Source organism: Coptis chinensis, chromosome 8, assembly GCF_015680905.1.
Source record: "Coptis chinensis isolate HL-2020 chromosome 8, ASM1568090v1, whole genome shotgun sequence".
Classification (NCBI taxonomy): domain Eukaryota; kingdom Viridiplantae; phylum Streptophyta; class Magnoliopsida; order Ranunculales; family Ranunculaceae; genus Coptis; species Coptis chinensis.
Genome location: NC_141463.1, coordinates 83,752,716 through 83,777,565, shown reverse-complemented (window position 1 = coordinate 83,777,565; position 24,850 = coordinate 83,752,716). Strand labels below are relative to the sequence as shown.

At 36.6% G+C, this 24,850-nt stretch overlaps 5 protein-coding genes across 7 annotated transcripts; 2 read left to right on the top strand and 3 right to left on the bottom strand.

Moving 5' to 3' along the window:
- Positions 1-1,293: 1,293 nt before the first annotated feature.
- On the top strand, positions 1,294-3,692 carry LOC147483620 (floricaula/leafy homolog). Its single transcript, XM_086579606.1, has 3 exons — positions 1,294-1,850; positions 1,979-2,355; positions 3,318-3,692. The coding sequence occupies exons 1-3, from the start codon at positions 1,358-1,360 to the stop codon at positions 3,690-3,692; spliced, it is 1,245 nt and encodes a 414-aa protein (XP_086435732.1). The 5' UTR covers positions 1,294-1,357.
- Positions 3,693-8,276: 4,584 nt separating this feature from the next.
- LOC147483619 (F-box protein At5g07610-like) lies at positions 8,277-9,589 on the bottom strand. The gene has a single exon (XM_086580606.1). It carries the CDS (start codon positions 9,583-9,585, stop codon positions 8,419-8,421), a length of 1,167 nt encoding a protein of 388 aa, XP_086436732.1. The 5' UTR covers positions 9,586-9,589; the 3' UTR covers positions 8,277-8,418.
- Positions 9,590-10,584: 995 nt separating this feature from the next.
- LOC147483618 (P-loop containing nucleoside triphosphate hydrolases superfamily protein) lies at positions 10,585-19,463 on the top strand. Of its 3 annotated transcripts, none has more exons than XM_086579925.1 (11): positions 10,585-11,744; positions 13,138-13,250; positions 13,332-13,451; positions 14,265-14,352; positions 15,639-15,730; positions 15,818-15,922; positions 17,356-17,465; positions 18,364-18,451; positions 18,548-18,583; positions 18,683-18,769; positions 19,107-19,463. In XM_086579925.1, the coding sequence occupies exons 1-10, from the start codon at positions 10,715-10,717 to the stop codon at positions 18,764-18,766; spliced, it is 1,866 nt and encodes a 621-aa protein (XP_086436051.1). In that variant the 5' UTR covers positions 10,585-10,714; the 3' UTR covers positions 18,767-18,769; positions 19,107-19,463. The 3 variants fall into 3 exon arrangements, with proteins under 3 accessions (XP_086436051.1, XP_086436050.1, XP_086436049.1); XM_086579924.1 differs by having other exon boundaries at positions 19,047-19,463; XM_086579923.1 differs by having other exon boundaries at positions 18,683-19,463.
- Positions 19,464-19,777: 314 nt separating this feature from the next.
- LOC147483617 (F-box protein CPR1-like) lies at positions 19,778-21,411 on the bottom strand. Its single transcript, XM_086578087.1, has one exon. The coding sequence runs from the start codon at positions 21,205-21,207 to the stop codon at positions 19,957-19,959; it is 1,251 nt and encodes a 416-aa protein (XP_086434213.1). The 5' UTR covers positions 21,208-21,411; the 3' UTR covers positions 19,778-19,956.
- Positions 21,412-23,579: 2,168 nt separating this feature from the next.
- Positions 23,580-24,745, bottom strand: LOC147483616 (hydroxyproline O-arabinosyltransferase RDN1-like). The gene is made up of 4 exons (XM_086579605.1): positions 24,689-24,745; positions 24,439-24,510; positions 24,138-24,251; positions 23,580-23,997 (listed from the first exon to the last, which is right to left on the bottom strand). Exons 1-4 carry the CDS (start codon positions 24,743-24,745, stop codon positions 23,935-23,937), a joined length of 306 nt encoding a protein of 101 aa, XP_086435731.1. The 3' UTR covers positions 23,580-23,934.
- Between the last annotated feature and the right edge of the window lie 105 nt (positions 24,746-24,850).

Here is a 24,850-nt window from a genome sequence, read left to right as displayed (position 1 = left end):
ATACACCATTACAGTTATCCACCATCACTACAGATAACACCATCATTATACCATATGTCAACTCAGATATATCTACAACTGTTATCCACATACCTCCCATAGGTATATGTTAATCCATTTCGACCGCATATCTATACTCATCAGTACACGTGTCGCACCTGATGTTCACTCTTAATAATTATAAAAATCACTCTTTAGAGCTACGTGTGACTTGTTTCCAGTCTCATTAGCACAATGCTAGATATATAAGCATCTTCTTACTCATGAAGAACAACCATTAACACTACATAAAACCATCCCTCTTGATTATCCTAACTTAAGAGCTAATAACTAAGTCCTAATTTTTTGTCTAAATTTAGACATTTACGATGTCTAATTTGAGATTTTGTGTATAAAGATTAATTTGATGATTTGGGATGATGAAGAGGTTGCACAATTTTCATTATGTTGTCAAGTGGTTGATTCGATTTTAACAATGGTCGATGGCGGTGTAGCGTGGAGATGAGAATAAGTTGATGAAGATTATCATTGATGAGACTTTGATCCTAATATTGATAGCTAAATTAGGATTTGGACCATGTACGTGCATCTTAGATTCCTAGGCACTAGTGAAAACGCTCACGTTTTGACTTCTAGTCAACATGGTCAACTCCCGCAATCTGAATCAACAAGTCATAGAGTATAAATTTCTAATTATAAACTTTTGTTGCGATCAAGTCTCATAGAATAAACTTATGACTGGACGTAACATTTCACTCTCGTTTACACTAATTTCTTATGGCATGACATTCCTAGGGAAGGCTCTGAGGCTTTGGGGCCCAAGTCAAACTACACAAGCGGCCCCTATATGATAGTTTTAAAAAATAAAATTAAGTGAGTTTGCAAAATATATTTGAGAAAAACGTAGTTTAGATGAGTGGAAATGATGTTTGAATGCAAAAGATACTAACAGTGTAGTAATTTTCAGAAAAACGGGGCTCTAATTTTGTGTCAAACTTTGGGGCCTAACCGGCCGCCTGTGCCCAGGGCCATCGCATTCCTCTGTGGACCACATTGATATATTCTCCAACTCAGATCGAATTTCAGAGAATCCAACTAAGTGTGTTGGCTCCCCCGCCCACTCGCCCAGCATAAAATCAAGTTTCTTGTCACCTTCTGCTTAATTCAGGTAGTAGCGTTATTTTCTAATAGAAACAAGGGCAATTAAGTTTCTTGACCATAAAAGACTTTAAGTTTAGACTTTGAACATTTTTGTTTTGATCTCCTCTTCTTTCCAGTTATAAAGCAAAGAGCAAAGAGCAAAGAGCAAAAGAGAGCAAAGCAAGTGAATTGTTAAGTTGGTAGAATTATTGAACAAATGGATCCTGTTTCATACTCAGCAAGTTTGTGCAAATGGGACACAAGAGCAGCAGCAGCAGCACTGCCTCATCCTCAAAACCGCATTTTTGAAGAAATAGCACAAGTTCTTCCAACTCCTCCTCCTACGTTTCCCATAACGTTGCGACCAAGAGATCAACCTATTGGAGGTGGACTAGAAGACCTGTTCCAAGGTTATTGTGTTCGATACAACACGGTTGCTAAACTAGCTGAACTTGGTTTCACTGTCAACACACTCTTAGGTATGACTGATGCGGAGATTGATGAAGTGTTGAGCACTTGCCACTCTCAAATCTTTCACTGGGATATATCTGTTGGTGAGAGATATGGTATAAAAATTGCTATTCGCGCTAAGATAGCTGAGCGTGAACGTTTTCGCATTGAAGACGAGGAATTAAGGAGGCGTGCGCGCCACTTCCTTGGTCATGTTGATGATAATACTAATAATGTTCTTGATGCACTCTCTCAAGGAGGTTTGTTTCTTCCGTTATCTATTGCAAAATAAGTATATACATACATATTTTTGTCCCCCCTTTTTTTTTTCTTCATTTGCAAAGTTAGGATATGATGTTATATGAAATGTGTGTTTGTTATGGATTAGGCTTATCTGAGGAGCCAGTGCAGCAACAGATAGAGGCAGCCGAGAGCGGTGGAGGCGCAACGTGGAACATTGTACCTAGTGCAGGGAAGAAGATCAAGAAGAGCAAGAAGAAGGTTCAGGGAAGAAGGAAGTCTGCTGCGTCTTGCTCCAGGGGGACGGACAACGATGATGATGAGGTGGGTGATGATCAGAGTGGTCAAGGTGGTCGTGCTGAGAGACAAAGGGAGCATCCATTTATCGTTACTGAACCTGGTGAGATTGCCCGAGGCAAAAAGAATGGTCTTGATTATCTCTTCCATCTGTATGAGCAATGTGCTGAGTTCTTGAGCCAAGTTCAGAATATTGCCAAGGAAAGAGGTGAAAAATGCCCTACCAAGGTATAAATTTTACTTTTTATTTTGCTTAAATTCGATTAATTAAAAGTAGAAGTACATGTGAGATTTAGTACAGGATTCTTTAACATGGTCACTGAATCACTGATGCATGCGAGCTTCTTTCACTGTACTAGGTTCATTAGAAAAGTTATGAACACCCTTGTGACCCATGGGTTAGATAAGAAGCCTGCTATATGAACTCACTCTAATATCCAGCAGTTCGACTTATACTTCCAAGTTCTGACAAATGTATTAAACATCACTTTTGAGCTTTTATACAATCTAGATTCTTTTCAGAACACATTGAAGTATATGATGGTCATCACTTCATTGCAATCTAAAAACCATCACCCCACCCTGCCATCTATTCCGTACAAAATTAAGTGTAGGGGGTGGAAGTCAATCTAATGTCCAGCACTTTAGCTTAGATATCATTACCTCATTCAAATGTGTCATCATTGATGTAACTTTTTGGAATAAAGGCGGACTCAGTAAAATATATACTGGTCATTAGAATGCACTTTCATGTTTTGGTAGTATGTGCCTATGTGGTGTTTTGTTTGGTTGGTATGTGGGCTAATTTCAAAAGAATGCACTTTCCCGTATAAGTTTTACTAGGGCAGGGAAGCACTGATCCCACACCACCCCTGGACGCCTGGACCCATACAAAAACGATGTAGTACAAGTACAACATCACACTAAGGTTTCACATTCTTACAATTAATTTTCAGTTATACTGTTTGCAGTTTGCACATGAGTTGGTATTCTTACTCTCTCCAGAGGGGAGGATCACATATACCTAACATTAATCCAGTGGTAAAAAATGAATTTTACCACAGATACTCCACAATGTCAATATCATGGTACTCTTGGAACAGATCGAGATACAATTAGTTAGATACTTAGGTCATTGGCAAGATACACAACTAGGTTGATTGGATATACTGACTTTCATATTTCATCAGGTAACAAACCAAGTGTTTAGACATGCTAAGAAGGCTGGTGCAACCTACATAAACAAGCCTAAAATGCGACATTACGTCCACTGTTATGCTCTCCACTGTCTAGACGAGGACATTTCAAATGCAATAAGGAAATCTTTCAAAGAAAGAGGGGAGAACGTGGGAGCGTGGAGGCAGGCATGCTTCGAGCCACTTCTTGCATTGGCAGGCCGTCAAGGTTGGGATATTGATGGTATCTTCAGTAGTCACCCTGGCCTTTCTATTTGGTATGTGCCCACAGTGCTCCGTAAGCTGTGCCATGCCCAATGCAGCAATCTCGCTGTTGTCCCCAAATCAGTCTCTTCATTTGCTGGAGCCACAACCAGTCATTCGTATTAGTCGTGAATGCCAATGTAGCTCCTGATTACCTTATCTTAAACGTCTATCGATTTGACATTTTCATCAATGGATTTGTAGTGTTCCTTTATGGAAAGTGCCAAAAATGAGAGCACGCTTGCAGTCAAACAGGAAAAAGGAAGTCCGGAACACTTCAAAGCCGTTTTAAATGGGAAAATCCAGTGTACTGTAATTAACATAAACACAACATTCTTTTGTAACTAATGCATCCAAGAAGTAAATCTAGAAAGTGCATAATCTAGGCAAAGCTGTAATAGGTACCCAATAAGGAGCCAGGACCTTAGCGTTCTCTAGGGAATGCAACTAGGAGTACTGCACCGCAAATGATTTTAGCTCTAGATAAGAATTCTTTCTTGTTTTCCCTAGTAGAGAAACCTCTTCCAACGATCTCTAAAAGAACTAGTCAATGGAAAAAAAAAATGGTTCAAACTCAATTCATCTCTCTGCAAAGGTCACCTTGAGAAAATATAAGAGCATTTCTAGGTGGTAGTATAACCTCTCAAATTCTTTAAATTTGTTTCCAAAACTCGGAATTTTCCGGAATTCCAACTCTAAGTGGAAGCAAATTTGGTCGCATCACCTGTCTAGCCGCATTGTTGTTAGCAAATTTGACATTTCGGATGTGGATGCAGAGCAACAGTGGTAATGTCGTGCGCCATTGCAAATGTCGCTGCAATTTTTTATTTTTATTTTGACTAGTACTACACGCTAGTGGTACTGTCGCGCGCCATTGTTAATGTCTGCGTAATTTATTTTTTTTACTTTTTCAATTTGCGACAGTGGGAATGTCGCGTGAGTTTTTTTTTTTCAACTTGGTCGCGGCAATATCGCGCAAAGTACCCTATTCCAAATTTGCGTGATATTTGCGACCAATTAGAGTTGGTCAAAATTTGCGTCCAATTTCTCCAAATTTCGCCATGAAATTTGAAGAAAATACTACCACCACCTATAGATGTTCTAAGATAATAAAGGCTCTCTAGACCACTCTCATTAGGTAATGTAAGAGAAACAAGAGTCTAGATAAGTGGAAATGAATCAAATGGTGTAAAAAAAACCTCCATCAACGAAACAAAAGAGAATTGTTTAGCGAAAACAACAACAACTGATAAAGAATTGAAGGAGCAGATTGATCACTCAATAAATATACTAGTAAACAAAAATAAAGACAATGATGCTAATTGCTAACTTAATATATAAATATTTGTCTAGAATCAAATGCTACTTGAGGTGATAGAACAATGATATAACTTACTAGGCACGCTTTTAAGCAGGGAATCCATGCTGGAAGGTACCAGGGGATGACCGAGTTTGGCGTTTTGAAATCCATGGGATACAAATTAGCAATGAGTTCTACCCTTTGGGAATCCATGCGACATAATACCACCCGCACCCGCCCACCCCAAAAATAAATAAGTCGCAACTTAGCGCGGATGAAAAGCTAGTAGAGACTTCAATGTTTCAGGGTAATTTTCTATCAACCCATGCTTCAATCTATGCTTCAAAGACCATCTATCTCCATCTACAAGGACCCATACCAGGAAACTGAAATCATAATACTCATAACTCAAGTAAAGAGATCCAGCTGATACCCCAATTAACAAATCTAATACACCAAAACTAACGGTCTGGTGGCAGAGGGATGGAACGAACACTTTCTTTCCTGACATCATAAATATATATTATGTATTCCCAGTATCCCCACAGATAAATAGATCCATCAAACAAAGTAGCCCTAATTGGTATACAATTAAAACCAAGAAGATTGGGAATCTTGGACTCCTCCCACTTCCCTTTCTCTGAACTATATATGTCAATCTCTAACAAGTCATCTCCGAAACATCTGAAATAAAGCACCTTGAATTCAATCTCTCGACCTTTATTAGACCGTTCTTCATTGTCGTAGCAAAACAGAACTGCACACTTAGAAGGTCCCCACGAGAGTTGCGGCAATTCCAGGCATTGCTTAGTAAAGGGATTGCAAACAATATAATGAATACAATTAGTACCTTTCTTTTCTCGTGCACAAAGTAGAAGCCCACTTTCAGAGGCGATGACATTGACAGGATGTTGATTGGAGTTACACCGGAGAAAGCTAAGATCGCATTTCAGAGCATCGGTATCATCGTTAGGAAAACAAGTATGAAAATTTAACTTTCGATCATTATAATGGAAGAAACCGGTAATGAGAGGAGGGAGTTTTTTATTCCTTGTTACAACTCTACTAAGAAAAGTTTGTTCTGAAATCAAACATCGAAAGCGTTTAGAAACACATTTGGATATAATAAGAACTTCCATAGGAAGTTTAATGAGTATCTCCATAGTCAGTTCATCACATATAAACTGTGTTAAGTCAGTATCTCGATGGAGTACTACTACTTCTTCTTCTTCCATAGTTGCCATTGTATTGCTCTAATTCTTCTAGGGTTTGGGTCTATTGGAAGATTAGGATTCTTTATAGGAGAAGTCAGAAGAGACTTGAGGCGCAAGTCAGTACCACCCTAGACTAGTGCCCAAAATAAATAGTGGGTTTTCATACGTGTGGTTATTGGTACTAGTAAATTCCTTAGGCATAAAGGCAGGCCAGATCTGCCAAGGTCTTAACAGTTAACAATGTTGTTGTCCCTTTTTAGATCGTCGTTGTCTCACTCGTCTCATTTGTCTGTCAGTACTCAATAGATTTCACCCAAACAATTTTGAGCTCCCCGTGCAATCATGTATATATCTTTCCTACCATTGACAAATAATATCAAATTTGTTAAAAAAAAAAAAATGGAAATACTGATATAATGCTCTCTTTTCTTGGACAGAACTTTGCCAATCCAAAATTAGAGATTTTGGGACAGAGTTCTTCATCTAGAAGTATGTTATGGGGTGAGTTTTGTATTGAAGTTCAAAATGCGCCTCGAGCAATTTCTTAACATAAATGTACATTTTTGCATTAGAAACGAATTTTTGGATAAGAGTTATTTTTTGGAATTTAACCAACTTCTAAAAAATAATATCAAAATCTATAATCTATACCTGGATAAACACAATGCATGATAAAAACTTCCAACATAATATATAGCTTCAAGTAAAAATCTGAAATGAACAAGTGAATACAAACAAATGGGACCCCAAACAAATTATATTGGGCTTCACAAATAGATACAAGAGAATGAATGGGCCAAAACCAGACTAATGCCCAAACTAAAGATAAATGGGCTTTAACAAAAACCGTTATAACGTCTCTCTTAAACCTCTGCTTAACACTCAAAACTCAAAAACACACTCACTAGGGTTTAAGAAGGCAAAAAGAAATGGACACAACTCTTTTCACAAGTTTCCACACTTGAATGTAAGTAAGGTTTCATTAAAGTTTAGATTTTTATCTAGCTTTTTTGATAATGTCTGAAGTAAAGTTGAACAAGAAAGAAAAATTTACAAAGAGAAGAAATGAAGAGAGGAATAATAAGTTTAAGGGTAATGGTGAAAGAAGAACATTTAAGAAAGATGGTGGTGGTGATGGTGGTGATGATGATAAGAGAGGGAATGGAGAGGGAAGGAGTTTTGATTTGAAGAGAAAAAGGGTTTACGGCGAAAGGGGTGTTGAGAAAGAAGGGGAGAATAGTAATGGAAGAGTGCCCAAGTGGAAATCTTTGCCTAGAAAAGACGGGTTTAGAAAGAAAAGTGGTGTAAATGATGGTGTAATCAGACCCGTTCTTGTCGATATGGACCTTAGCACTCTCTAGGGATTGCAACTAGGAGTACTGCACTGCAAATGATTTTAGCTCTAGATAAGAATTCTTTCTTGTTTTCCCTAGTAGAGAAACCTCTTCCAACTCGATCTCTAAAAGAACTAGTCAATGGAAGAAAAAAAATGGTTCAACTCAATTCATCTCTCTGCAAAGGTCACCTTGAGGAAATGTAAGAGCATCTCTAGGTAGTAGTATCACCTTCCAAATTCTTCAAATTTGTTTTCAAAACTCGGAATTTCCCGGAATTCCAACTCTAAGTGGAAGCAAATTCGGTCGCATCACCTGTCTAGCCGCATTGTTGTTCGCAAATTTGACATTTCGGATGCGGATGCAGAGCGACAGTGGTAATGTTGTGCGCCATTGCAAATGTCGCTGTAATTTTATTTTTTGATTTTGACTAGCACTACACGCCAGTGGTACTGTCGCACGCCATTACTAATGTCGCGCAATTTATTTTTTTTACTTTTTCAATTTGCAACAGTGGGAATGTCGCGTGAGTTTTTTTTTTCAACTTGGTCACGCGACAGTATCAATGTCGCGCAAGATACCCTATTCCAAATTTGCGAATGATATTTGCGACCAATTAGAGTTAGTCAAAATTTGCATCCAATTTCTCCAAATTTCGCCTTGAAATTTAAAGGAAATACTACCACCGCCTAGAGATGCTCTAAAAGATAATAAAGGCTCTCTGGACCACTCTCATTAGGTAATGTAAGAGAAACAAGAGTACAGATAAGTGGAAATGAATTAAATAGTGTAAAAAAAAACCTCCATCAACGAAACAAAAGAGAATTGTTTAGCAAAAAAAACAACAACTGAGAAAGAATTGAAGGAGCAGATTGATCACTGAATAAATATACTAGTAAACAAAAAGAAAGACAATGATGCTAATTGCTAAGTTAATATATAAATATTTGTCTAAAATCAAATGCTACTTGTGGTGATAGAACAAAAGTACATGATATAACTTACTAGGCACTCTTTAAGCAGGGAATCCATGCTGGAAGGTACCAGGGGATGACTGACTTTGGCGCTTTGAAATCCAAATTGTAATACAAATTAGCAATGAGTTCTACCTTTTGGGAATCCATGCGACATAATAAAGCACCCGCACACCCGGACCAACCCAAAAATAAGTCGCAACTTAGCGGATGAAAAGCTAGTGGAGACTTCAATGTTTCAGGGTAATTTTCTATCAACCCATGCTTCAATCTATGCATCAAAGACCATCTATCTCCATCTACAAGGACCCATACCAGGAAACTGAAATCATAATACTCATAACTCAAGTAAAGGGATCCAGCTGCTACCCCAATTAACAAATCTGATGCACCGAAAAGGCAAGCTGGTGGGAGAGGGATGGAACGAACGCTTTCTTTCTTGACATCATAAGCATATATTTTTTTGATGTATTCGCAGTAGTCCCACAGATAAATAGATCCATCAAACAAAGTAGCCCTAACTAGTCTATAATTAAAACCAAGAAGATTGGGAATCTTGGACTCCTCCCACTTCCCTTTCTCTGAACTATATATGTCAATCTCTAACAAGTCATCTCCGAAACATCTGAAATAAAGCACCTTGAATTCAATCTCTCGACCTTTATTAGACCCTTCTTCATTGTCATAGCAAAACAGAACTGCACACTTAGAAGGTCCCCACGAGAGTTGCGGCAATTCCAGGCATTGCTTAGTAAAGGGATTGCAAACAATATAATGAATACAATTAGTACCTTTCTTTTCTCGTGCACAAAGTAGAAGCCCACTGTCAGAGGCGACGACATTGACAGGATGTTGATTGGACTTACACCGGAGAAAGCTAAGATCACATTTCAGAGCATTGGTATCATCGTTAGGAAAATCAGTATGGAAATTTAACTTTCCATCATTATAATTATTATAGAAGAAACCGGTAATGAGAGGAGGGAGTTTTTTATTCCTTGTTACAACTCTACTAAGAAAAGTTTGTTCTGAAATCAAACATTGAAAGCGTTTAGAAACACATTTGGATATAATAAGAACTTTCATAGGAAGTTTAATGAGTATCTCCATAATCAGTTCATCACATAGAAACTGTGTTAAGTCAGTATCTCGATGGAGTACTACTACTTCTTCTTCTTCTTCTTCCATAGTTGCCATTGTATTGCTCTAACTCTTCTAGGGTTTGGGTTTATTGGAAGATTAGGATTCTTTATAGGAGAAGTCAGAAGAGACTTGAGGCGCAAGTCAGTACCACCCTAGTGCCCAAAATAAATAGTGGGTTTTCACATGTGTGGACCGAAAAGATTTATATAGCGAAGATTGTCACATCTATACCAAGGTGTGGCCCAAGCGGGGTGGTTAGTTGGAGACAATATTGTTACTAATAATCCTATGGGCATAAAGGCTTAGGCTTGGCAGGTGTGCCCAGATCCTAACAATGTTCTTGTCATTTTTAAACCGTTAACAAATAGTATCAAATTTGTATGTATCTTTCCTACCATTGACAAATAGTATTAAATTTGTAAAAATAAAAATAAAGATGGAAATACTGATATAATACTCTCTTTTCTTGGACAGAACTTTGCCAATCCAAAATTAGAGATTTTGAGACAGAGTTCTTCATCTAGAAGTATGTTATGGGGTGAGTTCTGTATCGAAGTTCAAAATGCGCCTCGAGCAATTTCTTAACATAAATGTAATTTTTTCAATTAGAAACAAATTCTTGAATAAGAGTTATTTTTTGGAATTTAACCAACTTCTAGAAAACAATATCAAAATCTAATCTATAATCCATACCTAGTTAAACACAATGCATGATAAAAACTTCCAACATAATATATAACTTCAAGTAAAATTCTGAAATGAACAAGTGCCACTGGCGAGGCAATATCCGATCGAATTTCCAACCAGGACCCCGGGATTAGTCTAGGTGCGCGTAAACTGGCCGGACATCCGGTTAGCAAAAAAAAAAAAAAAATTGAAATGAACAAGTGAATACAAACAAATGGGACCCAAACAAATTATATTGGGCTTCAGTGCTTCACAAAAAGATACAAGAGAATGGGCCAAAACCAGACTAAGGCCCAAACTAAAGATAAATGGGCTTTAACAAAAACCGTTATAACGTCTCTCTTAAACCTCTGCTTAACGCTCAAAACTCAAAAAACACACTCACTAGGGTTTAAGAAGGCTAAAAGAAATGGACACAGCTCTTTTCACAAGTTTCCACACTTGAATGTAAGTAAGGTTTCATTAAAGTTTAGATTTTTAACTAGTTTTTTGGATAATGTCTGAAGTAAAGTTGAACAAGAAAGAAAAATTTACAAAGGGAAGAAATGAAGAGAGGAATAATAAGTTTAAAGGAAATGGTGAAAGAAGAACATTTAAGAAAGATGGTGGTGGTGGTGATGATGATAAGAGAGGGAATGGCGAGGGAAGGAGTTTTGATTTGAAGAGAAAAAGGGTTTACGGCGAAAGGGGTGTTGAGAAAGAAGGGGAGAATAGTAATGGAAGAGTGCCCAAGTGGAAATCTTTGCCTAGAAAAGACGGGTTTAGAAAGAAAAGTGGTGTAAATGATGATGTTTCTGATTTTGATAGGTTGAATAGACTGAAGTTTTCTTCTGGTAAAGGAGGAAATGTTCGGAAAGGTGAGTTTAATGAGGAGAAAGGTAGAAAAAAGGATGGTGAGTCGTGGAGAGGTTATAAAGGTAAAACAGGTGTGAAGGTTGAGGGGAAGCGTTTTTCTGGGAGAGTGGGAAAGGAAGAGGGTGTTGCTAGTAATTTAAGGTCGAGAACTGAAACTAGAGATAGGTGGGTATCTAGTAAGCGGAGCGAGGAAGTGGGATTTGATGGTAAACCGAATTTTGAGGGAAAGTGTTATTCTGGTAGAGGAAAAGAGAGAGTGGGAAGTGGTGAGGGTTCTGAGAGTAAATTTAAGTCTAAAGTCGAAACCAGAGATAGATGGATATCTACTAAGAGGAGAGAGGATGAGGTATCAGATAGTAAATTGAAGTCGAGACCCAAAACCAACGACAGACGGGTAATTGTTAAACAAGATGATGTTCCTGATGGTTTACAGAAGACATATTCGAGAAAAAAGATTGATTCGAATAGGCAGGCAGATCAGAAGCCTAGTAATAGGCATGGAGTTGAACCACCTGGAAATTCCATGAAGAAAATGCTACGGTCAAAGAAGGATGCGGTAAAAAACTCTGAATGGGAGGATGGTCCACCTAAAAAGAAGAAGAAGAAAGTCATGCGCATTGATCCTCAGGATATCTCAAATAAGAGACTAGATGACAGTATTCCTATAAGTGGTGAGTGTTTTGTTTTCTATATATCCTGTCTCATCCATCTGACATTCTTTATGCTCTGTATTTTCATTAGTGTATTCTATTTTGCATGAAAATGTATTGTCTCATAAACAGTGTTTGTGAGCTTTTTACTTTTGCATATTGATAGTGGCTTTAGCAATGCATTTCTGCCCTCCATCTTCCAAGAGGCAGCACTCTGCTTGATTTTGACTGTTCATAGGCACTGATATTAGGAGAAAAAATTCCGTATGTCACTCAAGGCTAAGTTAAATGTTATGTCTACATGGTCTTTTCAAGTGTAGATACTTATAGTTTGATAGCATAACTGTTAATATAAGAGTGTAAGATTATATTATCACAAGTTTGTATATTTAGATCTAGGTTGACAGATTACTGTTTTAAAACTTTGGTACAATGTTAGATTTAACTTTAAGATGTAGAGGTTAGAATTCTCTTATGAGAGGGGAACTGGTGTCCACAGCTTCTTGGGTAGATGTGATTACTTGAAAAGCAAGAAATCTGGCTTTTGTTGGTTTCTGCATAGTTTGAGTGGTGCAGTGTGCATTTTATTGTGATCATCATTTCCCTTGAAACGTTTCAAGTGTATCTAGGTGCAGTAGATGGTTTGGAGCAAGGTTTAAAAGAAAGCACTGAGGCTTAAGCCTCAAGGCGCGCCTTACGCTTTTTGGGGGTTTTTGCCTTTAGGCTTGAGTCTCACAAGTTCTTAAATAAACACTGTGAGGCTACAGCTTCAATGGTGTGAGGCCTGCGCCTAAGCGCCTTGAGGCTTAAGCTTTGAGGCCGAACCTCACTGAAAGTCAGCTTTTACCCAGGTGAACAATTCGTTTTTTGTTTTTTGTTTTTTTTGTGTTTGTGTTTGTGTTTGTGTTTTGTTTGTGTTTGTTTTATTTTAGGACTTACTCAAAGATCTGAGACTCGCCTCACACCTCACAGAGGTAGAGAGCCTCAAAGCTCTGATGGTTAAACAAGGTGCATGAACATTTCTGCTATAACATTCCTTTATGACATTAGTCATTTGTGTGACTGTGTGAGTAGGATTTATTTGGTTGGACAAGTAGTTTGTCGGAAATAATTATCTTGGTTTTAGATTTCAACCTTGGAAGTGCATTGGATTTGCTATTCTTTCTTTATGAGCATTGAGACTGTCTCTGCTTTTGTTTTGTAACGAATACCCTCGGTCTACCTTGTCTATATGATGCACTTATTTAGAGTTATATTGTTACGTATTTTGAAAGGAATTATAGGAATGAAGGAACTATTGATGCTATATGAGTCTATTAACATTTGCCTAAGTTATCCTCCCCTTCTTATGGATGAACCACAGTTCCTAATCCTTTTTCTTGTAATAGTTTCTTAGACTTTCACATCCTTTCAGGTACAACTGTAGAGAAAGAAGTGGATCCAGACAAAGAAAATGAAATTTCGAAGAATGCACAGTTTCGAGCAATACAACCGAGCCCTTCCATCTTGTCTTTTGTTGAAGATAACGTACCTTTTGCATTCTACCTTACAAATGTTCTATTCATTTTGTAGAATTGAACTTAGTAAACTTATTGTTTTTCTCTACAGTTGTTAGGTCGTAGACGGTCAATCGAATTGCGGAGGGCTGGCTACAATATTGACCTTTCTGCCCCTTTAGATAATATTCCATTGTCTACAAGCTCTGAAAGAGAAAGGATTGAGGAAGCTGTATGTTCTTAAATCCATACTTCCTTATTCAGTTGATCATGTATAAATTTATAATAAGCAAGTAAATAAGCCATATAATAGTATAGATAGCAATTGCCTCAATTTCATAATAGCGGGATATAGTTATATTGCTAGTTGAAAATAGCTGCAATCCCATACATAAAACCAACAAAAACAGTAAATTGCATTGGCAGTGGTGCATGAGTGGAGCAGTGCATAAGGGGTGTTCTATATATATCCGTCTAAAAAGAAGAAGATGAGGAGGAGTTGGCATACACAGAGAGAAGAAGAAACTTACAAGTTCGGATTTTCGAGATTAATCAGTTGAAAATTTTTTTTTGTGTGTGTGTGTTATTGCATGGTGGTTTTGGTTGACCGAAGAGATAAATCTGTTTGACGATTTGGGTGAAGAAGAGCGAGAAAAAGAAGAGGAGAAGATGGAATCGGAGATGTGCGAGAAAATGAAAGAAAGAGATAATGAATGTGGGGGTTAGACAGACAGTAATTTCCTTTTTACACCCCTTCCCTTCCCCTTCCACCCCCCAAACCCAAGAGTTCGCTCAATTCACGGATTAGGACACCTAAATTGAAATAGTAAGCATAAGAGTGGCTTTTAATGTCGACTAGAAATTTTCCTGATGACATTTTTTTATGAACATAATAGTTATGGTTTGTTCCTTGTTGTTCTTAGTGTTGTTGCATCTCTCTCATCTTTTGATCCCTATGTGATGCAGAATACTGGTTTTCTCTCCTAAAGAATCTATTCCATTTCATTTCGTATTTGTAATTGCTTCTCCTATTTACTTCTTGCAGGTATTTAGGAATAAGTTGGAATTTTTTGCTGCTGCAAAGATTTCCTCATCCTTTCCACCTGCTGAACTTCCTGAGATTGCATTTGCAGGTATTTCCTCTTACAGATCGTTAGTTATGTGCTCATTTATAATACAAATGACCCAATGCTATGTTGGTCCTTCATCTCTTTCCTCATCGCAATTGGTATTTTATATCAATGTGTTTGTGTGTCCAACACGAGTGTCCAATGTGGATATGCAGATTTGTATTGGATACAGATTTTCTTGAGAATATGGAGTGTCCATGTTAGTTTATCTTTTCCTTTTCAATAGATCTCACCATAGGCACCTTTTGCCTATGGTCAAAAGCAGCTGGGTGGAAACTAAAGTGGTATAATTTGTAATCGCAATTCACAATTCCTTTTGATGGACCCTCTAATGTAGTGTGCTGTAACATAAGTTGCATAATTATTAAATGACATCTGGAGGCAAAATTTTAGCTGTTAATAATTATAAAGGGCCTATGTGGGGAGCATGTGCCACCATGATAGAGATCAAATCATAAGCATCCTTTGACTTTGGAGGCACAGAAACGATCAGCACCAGGCTTCAGCCACCATGTGCGCCTGAGAAAAGGCTTCTGACATTTTGGTTATGCATAAGGATCAAATGCTAACAGGGATGTGGGTCAACGTAGCTCCGGACTCGTCACTACTATTTCTTCCTTGAAATCACATACAGATTCTTGACTAGTGTGCTCGCAGAGTGTAGCCTTTGACAATGTTTTTCTTTTTCTTTCTTTTGTTGTACTTGTAGATTTTCTCGACCTACCTTTTTTTTTTTTTTTTTTAATAATAATAATAATTCTTATTTATTTATTTTTCAAAAGAAGATTTTCTTATGCTTGCACTTGCAGTCATGTACTTCTACGATTGTTGTCCCTGCATCATATGACACTGTATGGTTTACCTCCACTAAATGTTGGATGCAGTGCTAACTTTAAATTATTGAAATTAGATTAGGGTAGTCATGCAATTCACTTTGTTGCTTTAAAGATAATAAAGCAATTTGGTGAATAGTCTAGGGAAATTTCTCTAGAATGAGTGCTTCCATCTAGTCGTGTTATCCTCTATATATAATTGATAGGACCCACCTTATCTGGATCACTTGGTACTTTTTTTCTGGTGCCACGTGTGTTGGTCAACTTAATGACTTATTAGATGGTTGGTAGATAAGATGTGTTCTGTCATAGATAAAAGAAACACTGTTTCTTCCCGTGCTATAAAGGAAAGTCGTAGGTAAAGGAAAATCCTAGGTTTGACATCAATTACTCGTAGGATTTATGGTACAGTACCGATTCAGGAAAAGAATTAATGTATTTCACTGACTTTACTAGGAAGGTCAAATGTTGGAAAGTCCTCTCTATTAAATGCACTTACAAGACAGTGGGGTGTTGTGCGTACATCTGACAAGCCTGGGCTTACTCAGGTAGATATAGTTTATCTGTCTCACATAAGCACCGAAAGGTTATTTTGCTTTTCATGGAGCTTAATAATCTTATTGGTTCTACTGCAGACTATTAATTTTTTCAAGCTTGGACCAAAGCTCTCGATGGTTGATTTGCCTGGATATGGTTTTGCATATGCAAAAGAAGAAGTTAAAGATGCGTGGGAGGAGCTTGTGAGTATGCACACTAAAATTGTTATATTTTGTTCTAGCTTATGTTGATTTAGTTTGATCTTTAACAGGGGATCTATGGTAGCTATAGTGCCATAGGGAATCTTTCCTCTGAAAATGATTTATTTTAAATAAAAAAAGGTAACTAAATTATACTAAAAAGAATACAGAACATGCCATTTTTTGCCATTTTGATTATCGAAAAAAAAAAAAGAAAAGAAAAGAAAAACATACCTTTTTTTGCCGCCAAAGAGAAGTTATATATCTTCAAAGAAAATGTTATATATGTGGGTAACTGTTGGGAGGAAGTGATATTCACCGGCTGGGATGATTTGAGCTATTAGCTTTCTGACTGGTGTTGTATTGACCAGATGGTTTAGACTTTAGACTACTCAGTGGCTCCACTGTATATCTTCTGCATGCAAGCATATTTTATTTCATTTTTTTTGTAACATTGGATGTGTTGTTGAACGAAATGTAACTCATAAAAATTTGCCTTGTTCTACTGTTTTTTGTTCATATCCATATAATATTTATCTGCCGATATAAAATGTTGTAATACATATTTAGGGTTTACTATAATTGAACTCAAAGGAGAAGAGGACAGAGCACTCAATATTACATCGAAAGGAAGTCTTGTTCTTTTGGGCTACATGTGACCCCAGGCTTAGGGGATTTCTTTCCTTGTGTTTCTGAAGTAAAATTTCTTAGTTTTATAATAAACGGCGCCATACTTTCTTTTTCTAACTTGGTGTTATATGTGCTGGGGTTCTTCCTTAGTGCCTTGCTTATTTTCTTTTTCCCGAATGATTCCTTTCTTCCTTAGTGCCTTCTAAGGGGCATTCCAGTGAGTGAACCCTTGTTTTTGCCCCTATGAATGAAAACTTGGTTCTTTTGGTGTAAAATGATGGAAAGGCTATTGTTCCTTGTTTTGATCATCTTTTGGAGAACTTTTGTGTATAGTATATATATACTACGATGCAGTTTCAGTTTCAGTTGTATATACGTGACAGCATGATCACGATGGTATCCTCTGTTTTCCATTTTGAATAATATATAAATGATTTAAGAGCTGGATTGCTGTGAGTATGATCTTTCCACTATAAAGATCATCTCCACAAAAAATCGGCTCATTTCAAAATTCCTAACCTGTTTTATATTAAGGAAGATAGTTTTGATAAGGTCTTGTTAAGATGTAGCCCGTTGGGTGCTGGACTTGTGGACTTGTAGTTTACCCTGTCAATGAATGAATGTTTTGTTTCTTTTTTTGTATTTAAATCTCTTTCGTTCTTTTTCTTTTCTTTTCTTTTAAGACCAATAGATGGTAGGTTTTGTGCTGTATCACCATCTGTACCTATTCTTCACATAGCTGCGTTGAGGCCATATGCGGAATGCTTTCATTTGATGTATTATTGATTTGAAGCTCAATTCTGTAGGTGAAGGAATATGTATCTACTCGAGTTGGTCTGAAGAGAGTCTGTCTTTTAATTGACACCAAATGGGGTATGAAGCCAAGGGATCATGAGCTCATTAACTTGATGGAAAGGTCAGTTTAGATGCTTTAGCTTCGTTTCATCGCCAGTCTTGGGTGATTTGAGTCGTCACTTTACACAATTGATTACACCTGTAAATGGTTGTTGGTAGAGTATAAACTTGTCTGATACTGTGGTACTCCTCGTATTCAAGACATACCAGGAATCACTTGAGTAGGACTTGTATAACTGGTTTATGTAGGTCATCTTGTTAAGCACTTTGCTTTTGTGTTGGGGATTGACATGTCTCCATCTTAATGATTAACATAAATATATTATCAGAAAGTAGCTGAACATCTTCCCCCGAGTTTTCAGTGAAAATGTTTAGTCCTACTTAGTTGAAAATACTGGAATTGGTAGCTTGTAGTTTGTAAGAGCTGTAATGGAAATGAAGCCACTACCAGGGCGTTTGTATTAACTCACCATCCATTTTATTCAACTCATTTGAAACTGTCAGAATTTTTTTGAAATCGCTTGAGGTAAAGGGATGTTTCTAAGTACTTTGGGTTGCTATGCTTCATTGGCACACATAAGTTTCCTCACTTAGAAAATAATGTAAGTTGGACGTCCATTGACAAAATTGGATGGTCTCCCAATACTTTTCGTCGGCCATGTTGTTAATTGAGATTATTAACATTTCAGTGATTACCTGAAGGACCATTAATTTTGCTCCTCTATGGATGTACAAACACGGAAGATGATTTCTAACTTTGTTTTGTTTCAAATTGGGGTTGGGGCGTTAGGTCGCAAATTGAAGACATTTTTCCCTTTTAACTCAAGTCCTGTTTTTTTAGATATTCAAATTAAGCTACCTTACGCTTTTATGAATAAATTAACATAATACTAGAGCTACATTGTACTAGGACTGCACACATATGCCTCTAGTCTAATGGACTTCCGTGATAATTCCAGATCTCAAACCAAGTACCAAATTGTATTGACCAAAAGTGATCTGGTGTTCCCTATTGATGTAGCACGCCGTGCCATGCAAATTGAAGAAGTGAGTAACCCTCTTCTTTGCCCCTCTATCTAACTTGGCATCAAGATGTACATCTCATTGGGACTGAAATTTCCGTAAATTTGTACCATCTTGCAGACTCTCAAGGCAAATAAGTCCCTAGTTCAACCAGTGGTATGAATCCAAACTTTTCGTTCCTTTATATTTTTGATTAGATAGATTTGATATTGTTGTGCAAGGAAGTTGATCTCTTCACCTTGTTATTGTCTTCAGATGATGGCAAGCGCCAAATCTGGGGCTGGAATCCAAAGCCTAAGAACAGCTCTTGCAAAGATTGCCCGTTTCACCAAATTGTAAACGGTACTAGATATATTTTGTTCCCGGCTATTGATATAGTATAAACTTACTATATGATTGAAATATGTCGCGCATCACATTGCAGCATATTTAAGTTGTTTGTGAAGCTTTATATCTGCTCTAACAAAGATAATTGATTCCTTGAGCTTAGCTGCTGCCTTACTGGTTTCTTTCTAATTATAGTTATACGATCAGCCAATAATCATACATGAGTAGAATTTTACTTCAGGCTTGAAAGAATGCAGAAGTTCTGGATTATTTCTTAAAAATTGCCTTGCAGATGTAGGAAGTCTCAGTAAGTTTCGTCTCAATAATTTTTAAAGCAATTGTGGTTTCTCAGCTGGGGTGATTTGCATCTCGAGGGTGATTTCTGACTGATCAAAACAAGAAAGAAAATTCTGAGTGAATGATTTGCATCTCGATTGGCCAAGAGTCCAAGAATTTCTATGAAGAATAACAAAGCAAGGGATTGCGAAGAGTAGAAATAGATGCCTTCACCCTGGCATGACTTAGGATCCAGAAAGATTCACCATTCCTAATTTTGAGTCGATTGCTGGTTTCTAAGTTTTCTGTGGAAGGTATTTTCAATTGAGAAGAAATGTGTAATGCAGTACTTCTGCGAAACTGTTTATATTCATAATTGTGTTTGTATTCATATTTTGAACTCAATACATCCAGAAATTAATTGGCTCCTAGATTTTCAGCTTTGCCAGCTCTTGTCAAATTCGAAACTGTAATGTCTGTTAATATCTGCTTGTGTGGTGCCTAGTGTGAGATATATTGGAATGAATCGGTGTCCAAGAAACCAAAAACGTGATTCTAAGTAGGCCATCAAAGGGGTGTACTTATTAGTTATTACAACGTTGTATTTGTTTTTTGGTCATTTTCTCTTTAACACATCGAATCACTTTGTCTTTCTGAGTTTCTGAATTTTCTGCCCTTCACAATTCACAAATCACAACGTTGTCAGTTGAATGGGACATATGTGCACTTGGCGCGACGAACAAGAAAAGCAAACCTGGAAAGTGGAAACATAGAAAATACTAAATTCTGAGCTTACCCCATAAAATTGATAATGTAAAAGCATTTTGTACAATAAAAGGAAGTAGCAACAGTTGCGTCCAGTACTCCAGTTCACGTTGCCACATGTGCTCTGGCTCTTCTCCGGTTCCCCCAATTGTTGTACTTGCCTAGTTGCCTTCATCCTTTGTCGTCTTTCCACCAGAACATGAAGGAACCGTAACAAGGCTTTCCACATATGCATGAACGTCAATCCACTGAATGTTTCCGGGATCATGTTCATTGAGACTGTTGCTTATTGGCTCATATGCATACAGATGACTACTAGGTGCCTGCCCAAGTAAGTATCCCGAAATGTGTGGTGGTTTTAATAAAATTTCACCTTTCGTTCGAACAACTATTGGGTGAATTAGACGATCACGCGCCAATGGAAAGGCAATAGAGACTAATTTCGTCCAAGACTCTTTGACGCCATACTGTTTCATCAACCAAATATCAGTGTAACCATCATCATAACAACATGTACAAGAGAGACATCCTTGTAGCACCCCCAATCTTTCATTTGTCAGCCCAGCTGGAAAAGAAATCATCGGTACTTCCTCAAAATTTTCCCTCCTAATATCAAAGGCCATAATGGATTTGCTAGCTCTTCTTTGCGGCTCGTGATCCCATCTAGATTTGTCAGTCAATCTATACCAATGAAGAGCTCCATTCAGATATGGTATACTATAGGAAATAGAAAGGCGACAGGTGTTTTCAATCCTTCTCCATTGTTTGGTGCCTAATGTATATACGTGGAGATCACAATGACCAGGATCACCAGTGTTAGCAGCGCTAAAATACATATCCACTCTTACAACTTTATATTTGTCGCTATGAGGATCATGACCAAAGCCTAGTGCAAACCACCGGGTACAACCAGTTGGTATCTTTTCAATTAAATCAAAAGGAACTGATGTATACTCTAAGGTAGCTGGATTGCATATAGCCATGAAGGTCATGTAGTCCGATAAACACACCAGTCCATTGCACGAGCCAACTATTAAGAGTTCGCAAGGAAGTGAAAGTTTGTACCTATCCTCCGTACTACTAGATGTCTGATTATAGTAATCTATGGAACTTAAGCTGTAACGTTTGTTTGAAACTGTTGCAAAGATGATCCTTGTGCTATTTTCATTCGCCCGATCAAGTTGCAGTTTAACAAAATAGGGGCTGGTAATCAATTTAAGCAGGTATTTGCAAAGACACTTACATTGCAACAACGACTTAACTGGTAATCTTGCAAGGATTTCGATAAAGATCTCTTCTGGGAAGGAGGTGTGGCATATGGCCATCTCGCTCTTTTTAACGGTTGCTTTTCTTCTTCCTCTGAGTGTTATAGCTGTACTTGAGACTAGCCCTCGAAACAAACGAAGGAACATTACGGAAACTCACTGCTGTCACAATGATTTTGGTTGGATACAAGTTCGTGGTTCCTTTAATACATTAAGGAGAGGTATAGTTAACTTCGAACACTAAACAATAAGTAGTCAGTAACCAGAATGCTGTTAACTCTCATCCTTCACCAATTAGAATCCTATTCCATTACAGAAACAGTGTATGTCTGGGACTCTAAAGCACCAATATAATTCTCTGCTTAGGATATCTACTATCTACTATCTACTATCTATATACTAAAGCAGAGACCTCTCATGGAGGATTTTCTCTCTCCTATGTGGCACTCTAATATGAGAGTTAGTTTTTTCTCTCACCTATGTGGTACTATAATATGAAAGATAGTCTTTTATAATAGCCTACAATCCCACGTACATGGAACTTCTTTGGAGAGTTTGAGTGTATTTTTAATTCTGATATTTGGAGAGTTTGAGTGTATTTCTAATTCTGATATATTTGATCAAATAAAAAAAATTGCTAAAAAATAGGTGATTTGTAAAAAGTAATTTCCTATTACGAATCAAACACTTTTAGTGTTCCAATTCTTATATATTTAATCAAATAAAAAAAATTGCTAAAAAATAGGTGATTTGTATAAACTAATTCCCTATTACAAATCATACAATTTCAGTATCTATGATAAAATACCGATTTATTTCGAATATATCCTTAACACGGCCTCAAAACATAGTTAAAAACAATTATACAAAAAATAACATGACAAAATATATAATAGAAAATGAAAAAAATAATAATAATAACGGCAAAATAATAATGACAAATATTTTAAAAAATATAAATACTGAATGAAACTAACGTCAAAAAACAATTAATGGGGAATCGAAAACTGGATGCAAATGCATCGAACTAACTTATGTATTGAACTAACCTTAAAGAGTTATTTACGTGAAATCGGAAACTGGATCCAAATGCAATGAACTAATCTCAAAGACTAATTAATGAAACATAGTTAAAATAGATGAAACTGCATTGAACTAACCTAAATGAATAATTAACAGGAAATTATAAATTTGATGTAACTGTATTGAACTAACCTAAAAAAATAATTAATGGGAAATCGAAAACTTGATGCAAATGCATTGAACTAACCTCAAAGAACAATTAACATAAAATCAGAAATTAGATGCAACTGCATTGAACTAACCTCAAAGAATAATTAACGAAAAACAAAAACTGATGGATGCAACTGCATTAAACTAAAATCGAGATTAACTAACGGGAAATCATAAATTGGATGCAAATGTATTGAAATAACCTCAAAAAATAGTTAATTGGAAATTGGAAGTTTGATATAACTGCATCGCACTGATCTCAAAGCATAAATGTCCACTTTTTTAGCCTTCTCACATGAGTAATTACGAGTAATTAGGAACCTAAAACGAAAATGAGTTTATAAAAACAGACTCTTACATGTATGCAAACTGTATAGAAATTGTAAACTATCGAACTAACCTAGAAAAACAATTAACGGGAAATTAGAAATTGGATGCAGATGTATTGAACTAACCTCAAAGAGTAATTAACGAGAGATTGGAATCTGGATACAAATACAATGAACTAATCTCAAATACTAATTAACGAAACATTGAAAATTGGTCGGATGCAACTGTACTGAATTAACCTTAATGAATAACTAACGGAAAATCATAAAGTGGATGCAATTACACTGAACTAACCTCAAATAATAATTAATAGAAAATCGGAAACTTGATGCAACTGTATTGAACTAACCTCAAAGAATAATTAATGAGAAATTGAAAACTGGATGTAACATACTACATTAAACTAACCTCAAAAAATAATTAAGGGGAAATCAGAAACTTGATGTAAATGCATTGAACTAATAACCACTACTACATAAAAACTCATATACCATTGTTATATACAGTGATAAAAAGCCTTTAGCCACTGTTTTCAAACCGTGGTAACAACCACCGTGACAAATACTTCTAACAGAACCGTGGTAAAAAGTACCTATTATATACCACGGTTTTAGCTAAAACAGTGGTATTAGGATTTGCGAACCGTGGTTAATAGTCTTTATAGTTTTCTCTATCCGAGGTGAATTGTGGGAAATAGTGATGTTATATACGACAGTTGGATAAAAACCGTGGTTTATAGAATATCCTTATACCTCAGTTCTTACAAAACCGTGGTTTATAGACATTTAAAAAAAATAAAATAAAAGCCCCAAATTATTCGATTTTCATCATATTCAACCCTGCAACCTGTCCATTTTCACCATATCCACATTGGATTTAAAAACACATTGCTCAAATAAACAATTCATAGTGCAAAAAAAAAAAAAAAAAAAAAAAAATTAGACATTGAATTGCTAAAAGAAGTTTGAACTTGTTCCATCCGGCCAAAACATCAAAATAATAATGACCAACTTGTTCCATCTAAAACATCAAAATAATAGTGACCAACTCCTCCATGTCTAATACCATCATCACTCTCCAATTTCAAGTCATCACCAATATAATGAGCTGCAGGAGCTTGTTTCAAAGTAACTATATAAACCGATGCCCCTCATTTCTTTTCATGAAACAAAACACCCCAAGTAAGTTAAAACTTTCTTCTTCAACAGTAAATTCTAAAACTTTTCTAGTACTTAGCTCATTTCTTTCAAGTACTAGAAAAGTTAACCAACAAAACTAAACACACTAGTCTTCAACTACTTTAACACAAGTTTAAAATGTGTCCCATCCAGGAATATTAGCTGTGGCCTCATTCACCTTTGTCACCAACATGACCTGCAGTTGAAAGATTTTGAATGTAAGGGACTGAGGACTAATGAAGTTTTCTTATAGCTATCGGTGTTAAATGCTAGCACAAACGTAAAGATATAATGTTATGTATGAATAGCATAATTAACTTCAGGCATATGGCATACCACACTCTCCGGAACTCTAGGTGGTGGCAAGGACAAGTTTCTTGGTGGAGGACCACGAAGATACGATCTCTTGTCAAAGCGCCACTCCCCAAATTTTCCATATGTTAGCTTCCCCTGTAAATGTATCAATTAATAAAATAGATAACTTTAGAACCAATAATGCATCTATCTATCCCATTCATGTGAATGTGTCAACAAAATGAGGATTAGCATTACTTATAAATAAAACCAAATGAGAAAAGAGAAAACCATCATCAATTCTTAAAGGTGTTTACAATTAAATGGGAAAAATGCGACCCACCTTCAAAGAGTAGTCACATCCATAAGTATAATGGATAATAAAATTCTTTCCAACCTCAAGATCCCATGGGGGCTGTTTCACCAATTTTGAAACGTTTTAGCACATAACATAGATAATTTTTTTTTATCTATCACAACTTATAAGGGATAAAAAAAAAAACATGTATCATAAAGTCATCTGTTAAGACTATTCATGCTGAGTTTCCACCAGTTTTCTTCCTTAAGAAGATACATTCAACTAAAGGATATACGCTTGAACTTGCAGTTTCCAAAACAACTTTCCCAAATACTATGTTTAGCAATAACATTTTCACAGAGATGCATCTTTACCAGTCAGCAGCATATGTGTGGCCTTTTCCCCTGGATTATCTCGGACCTCGAGAATCTGTCATCCCGATATAGTGAATGTTCTT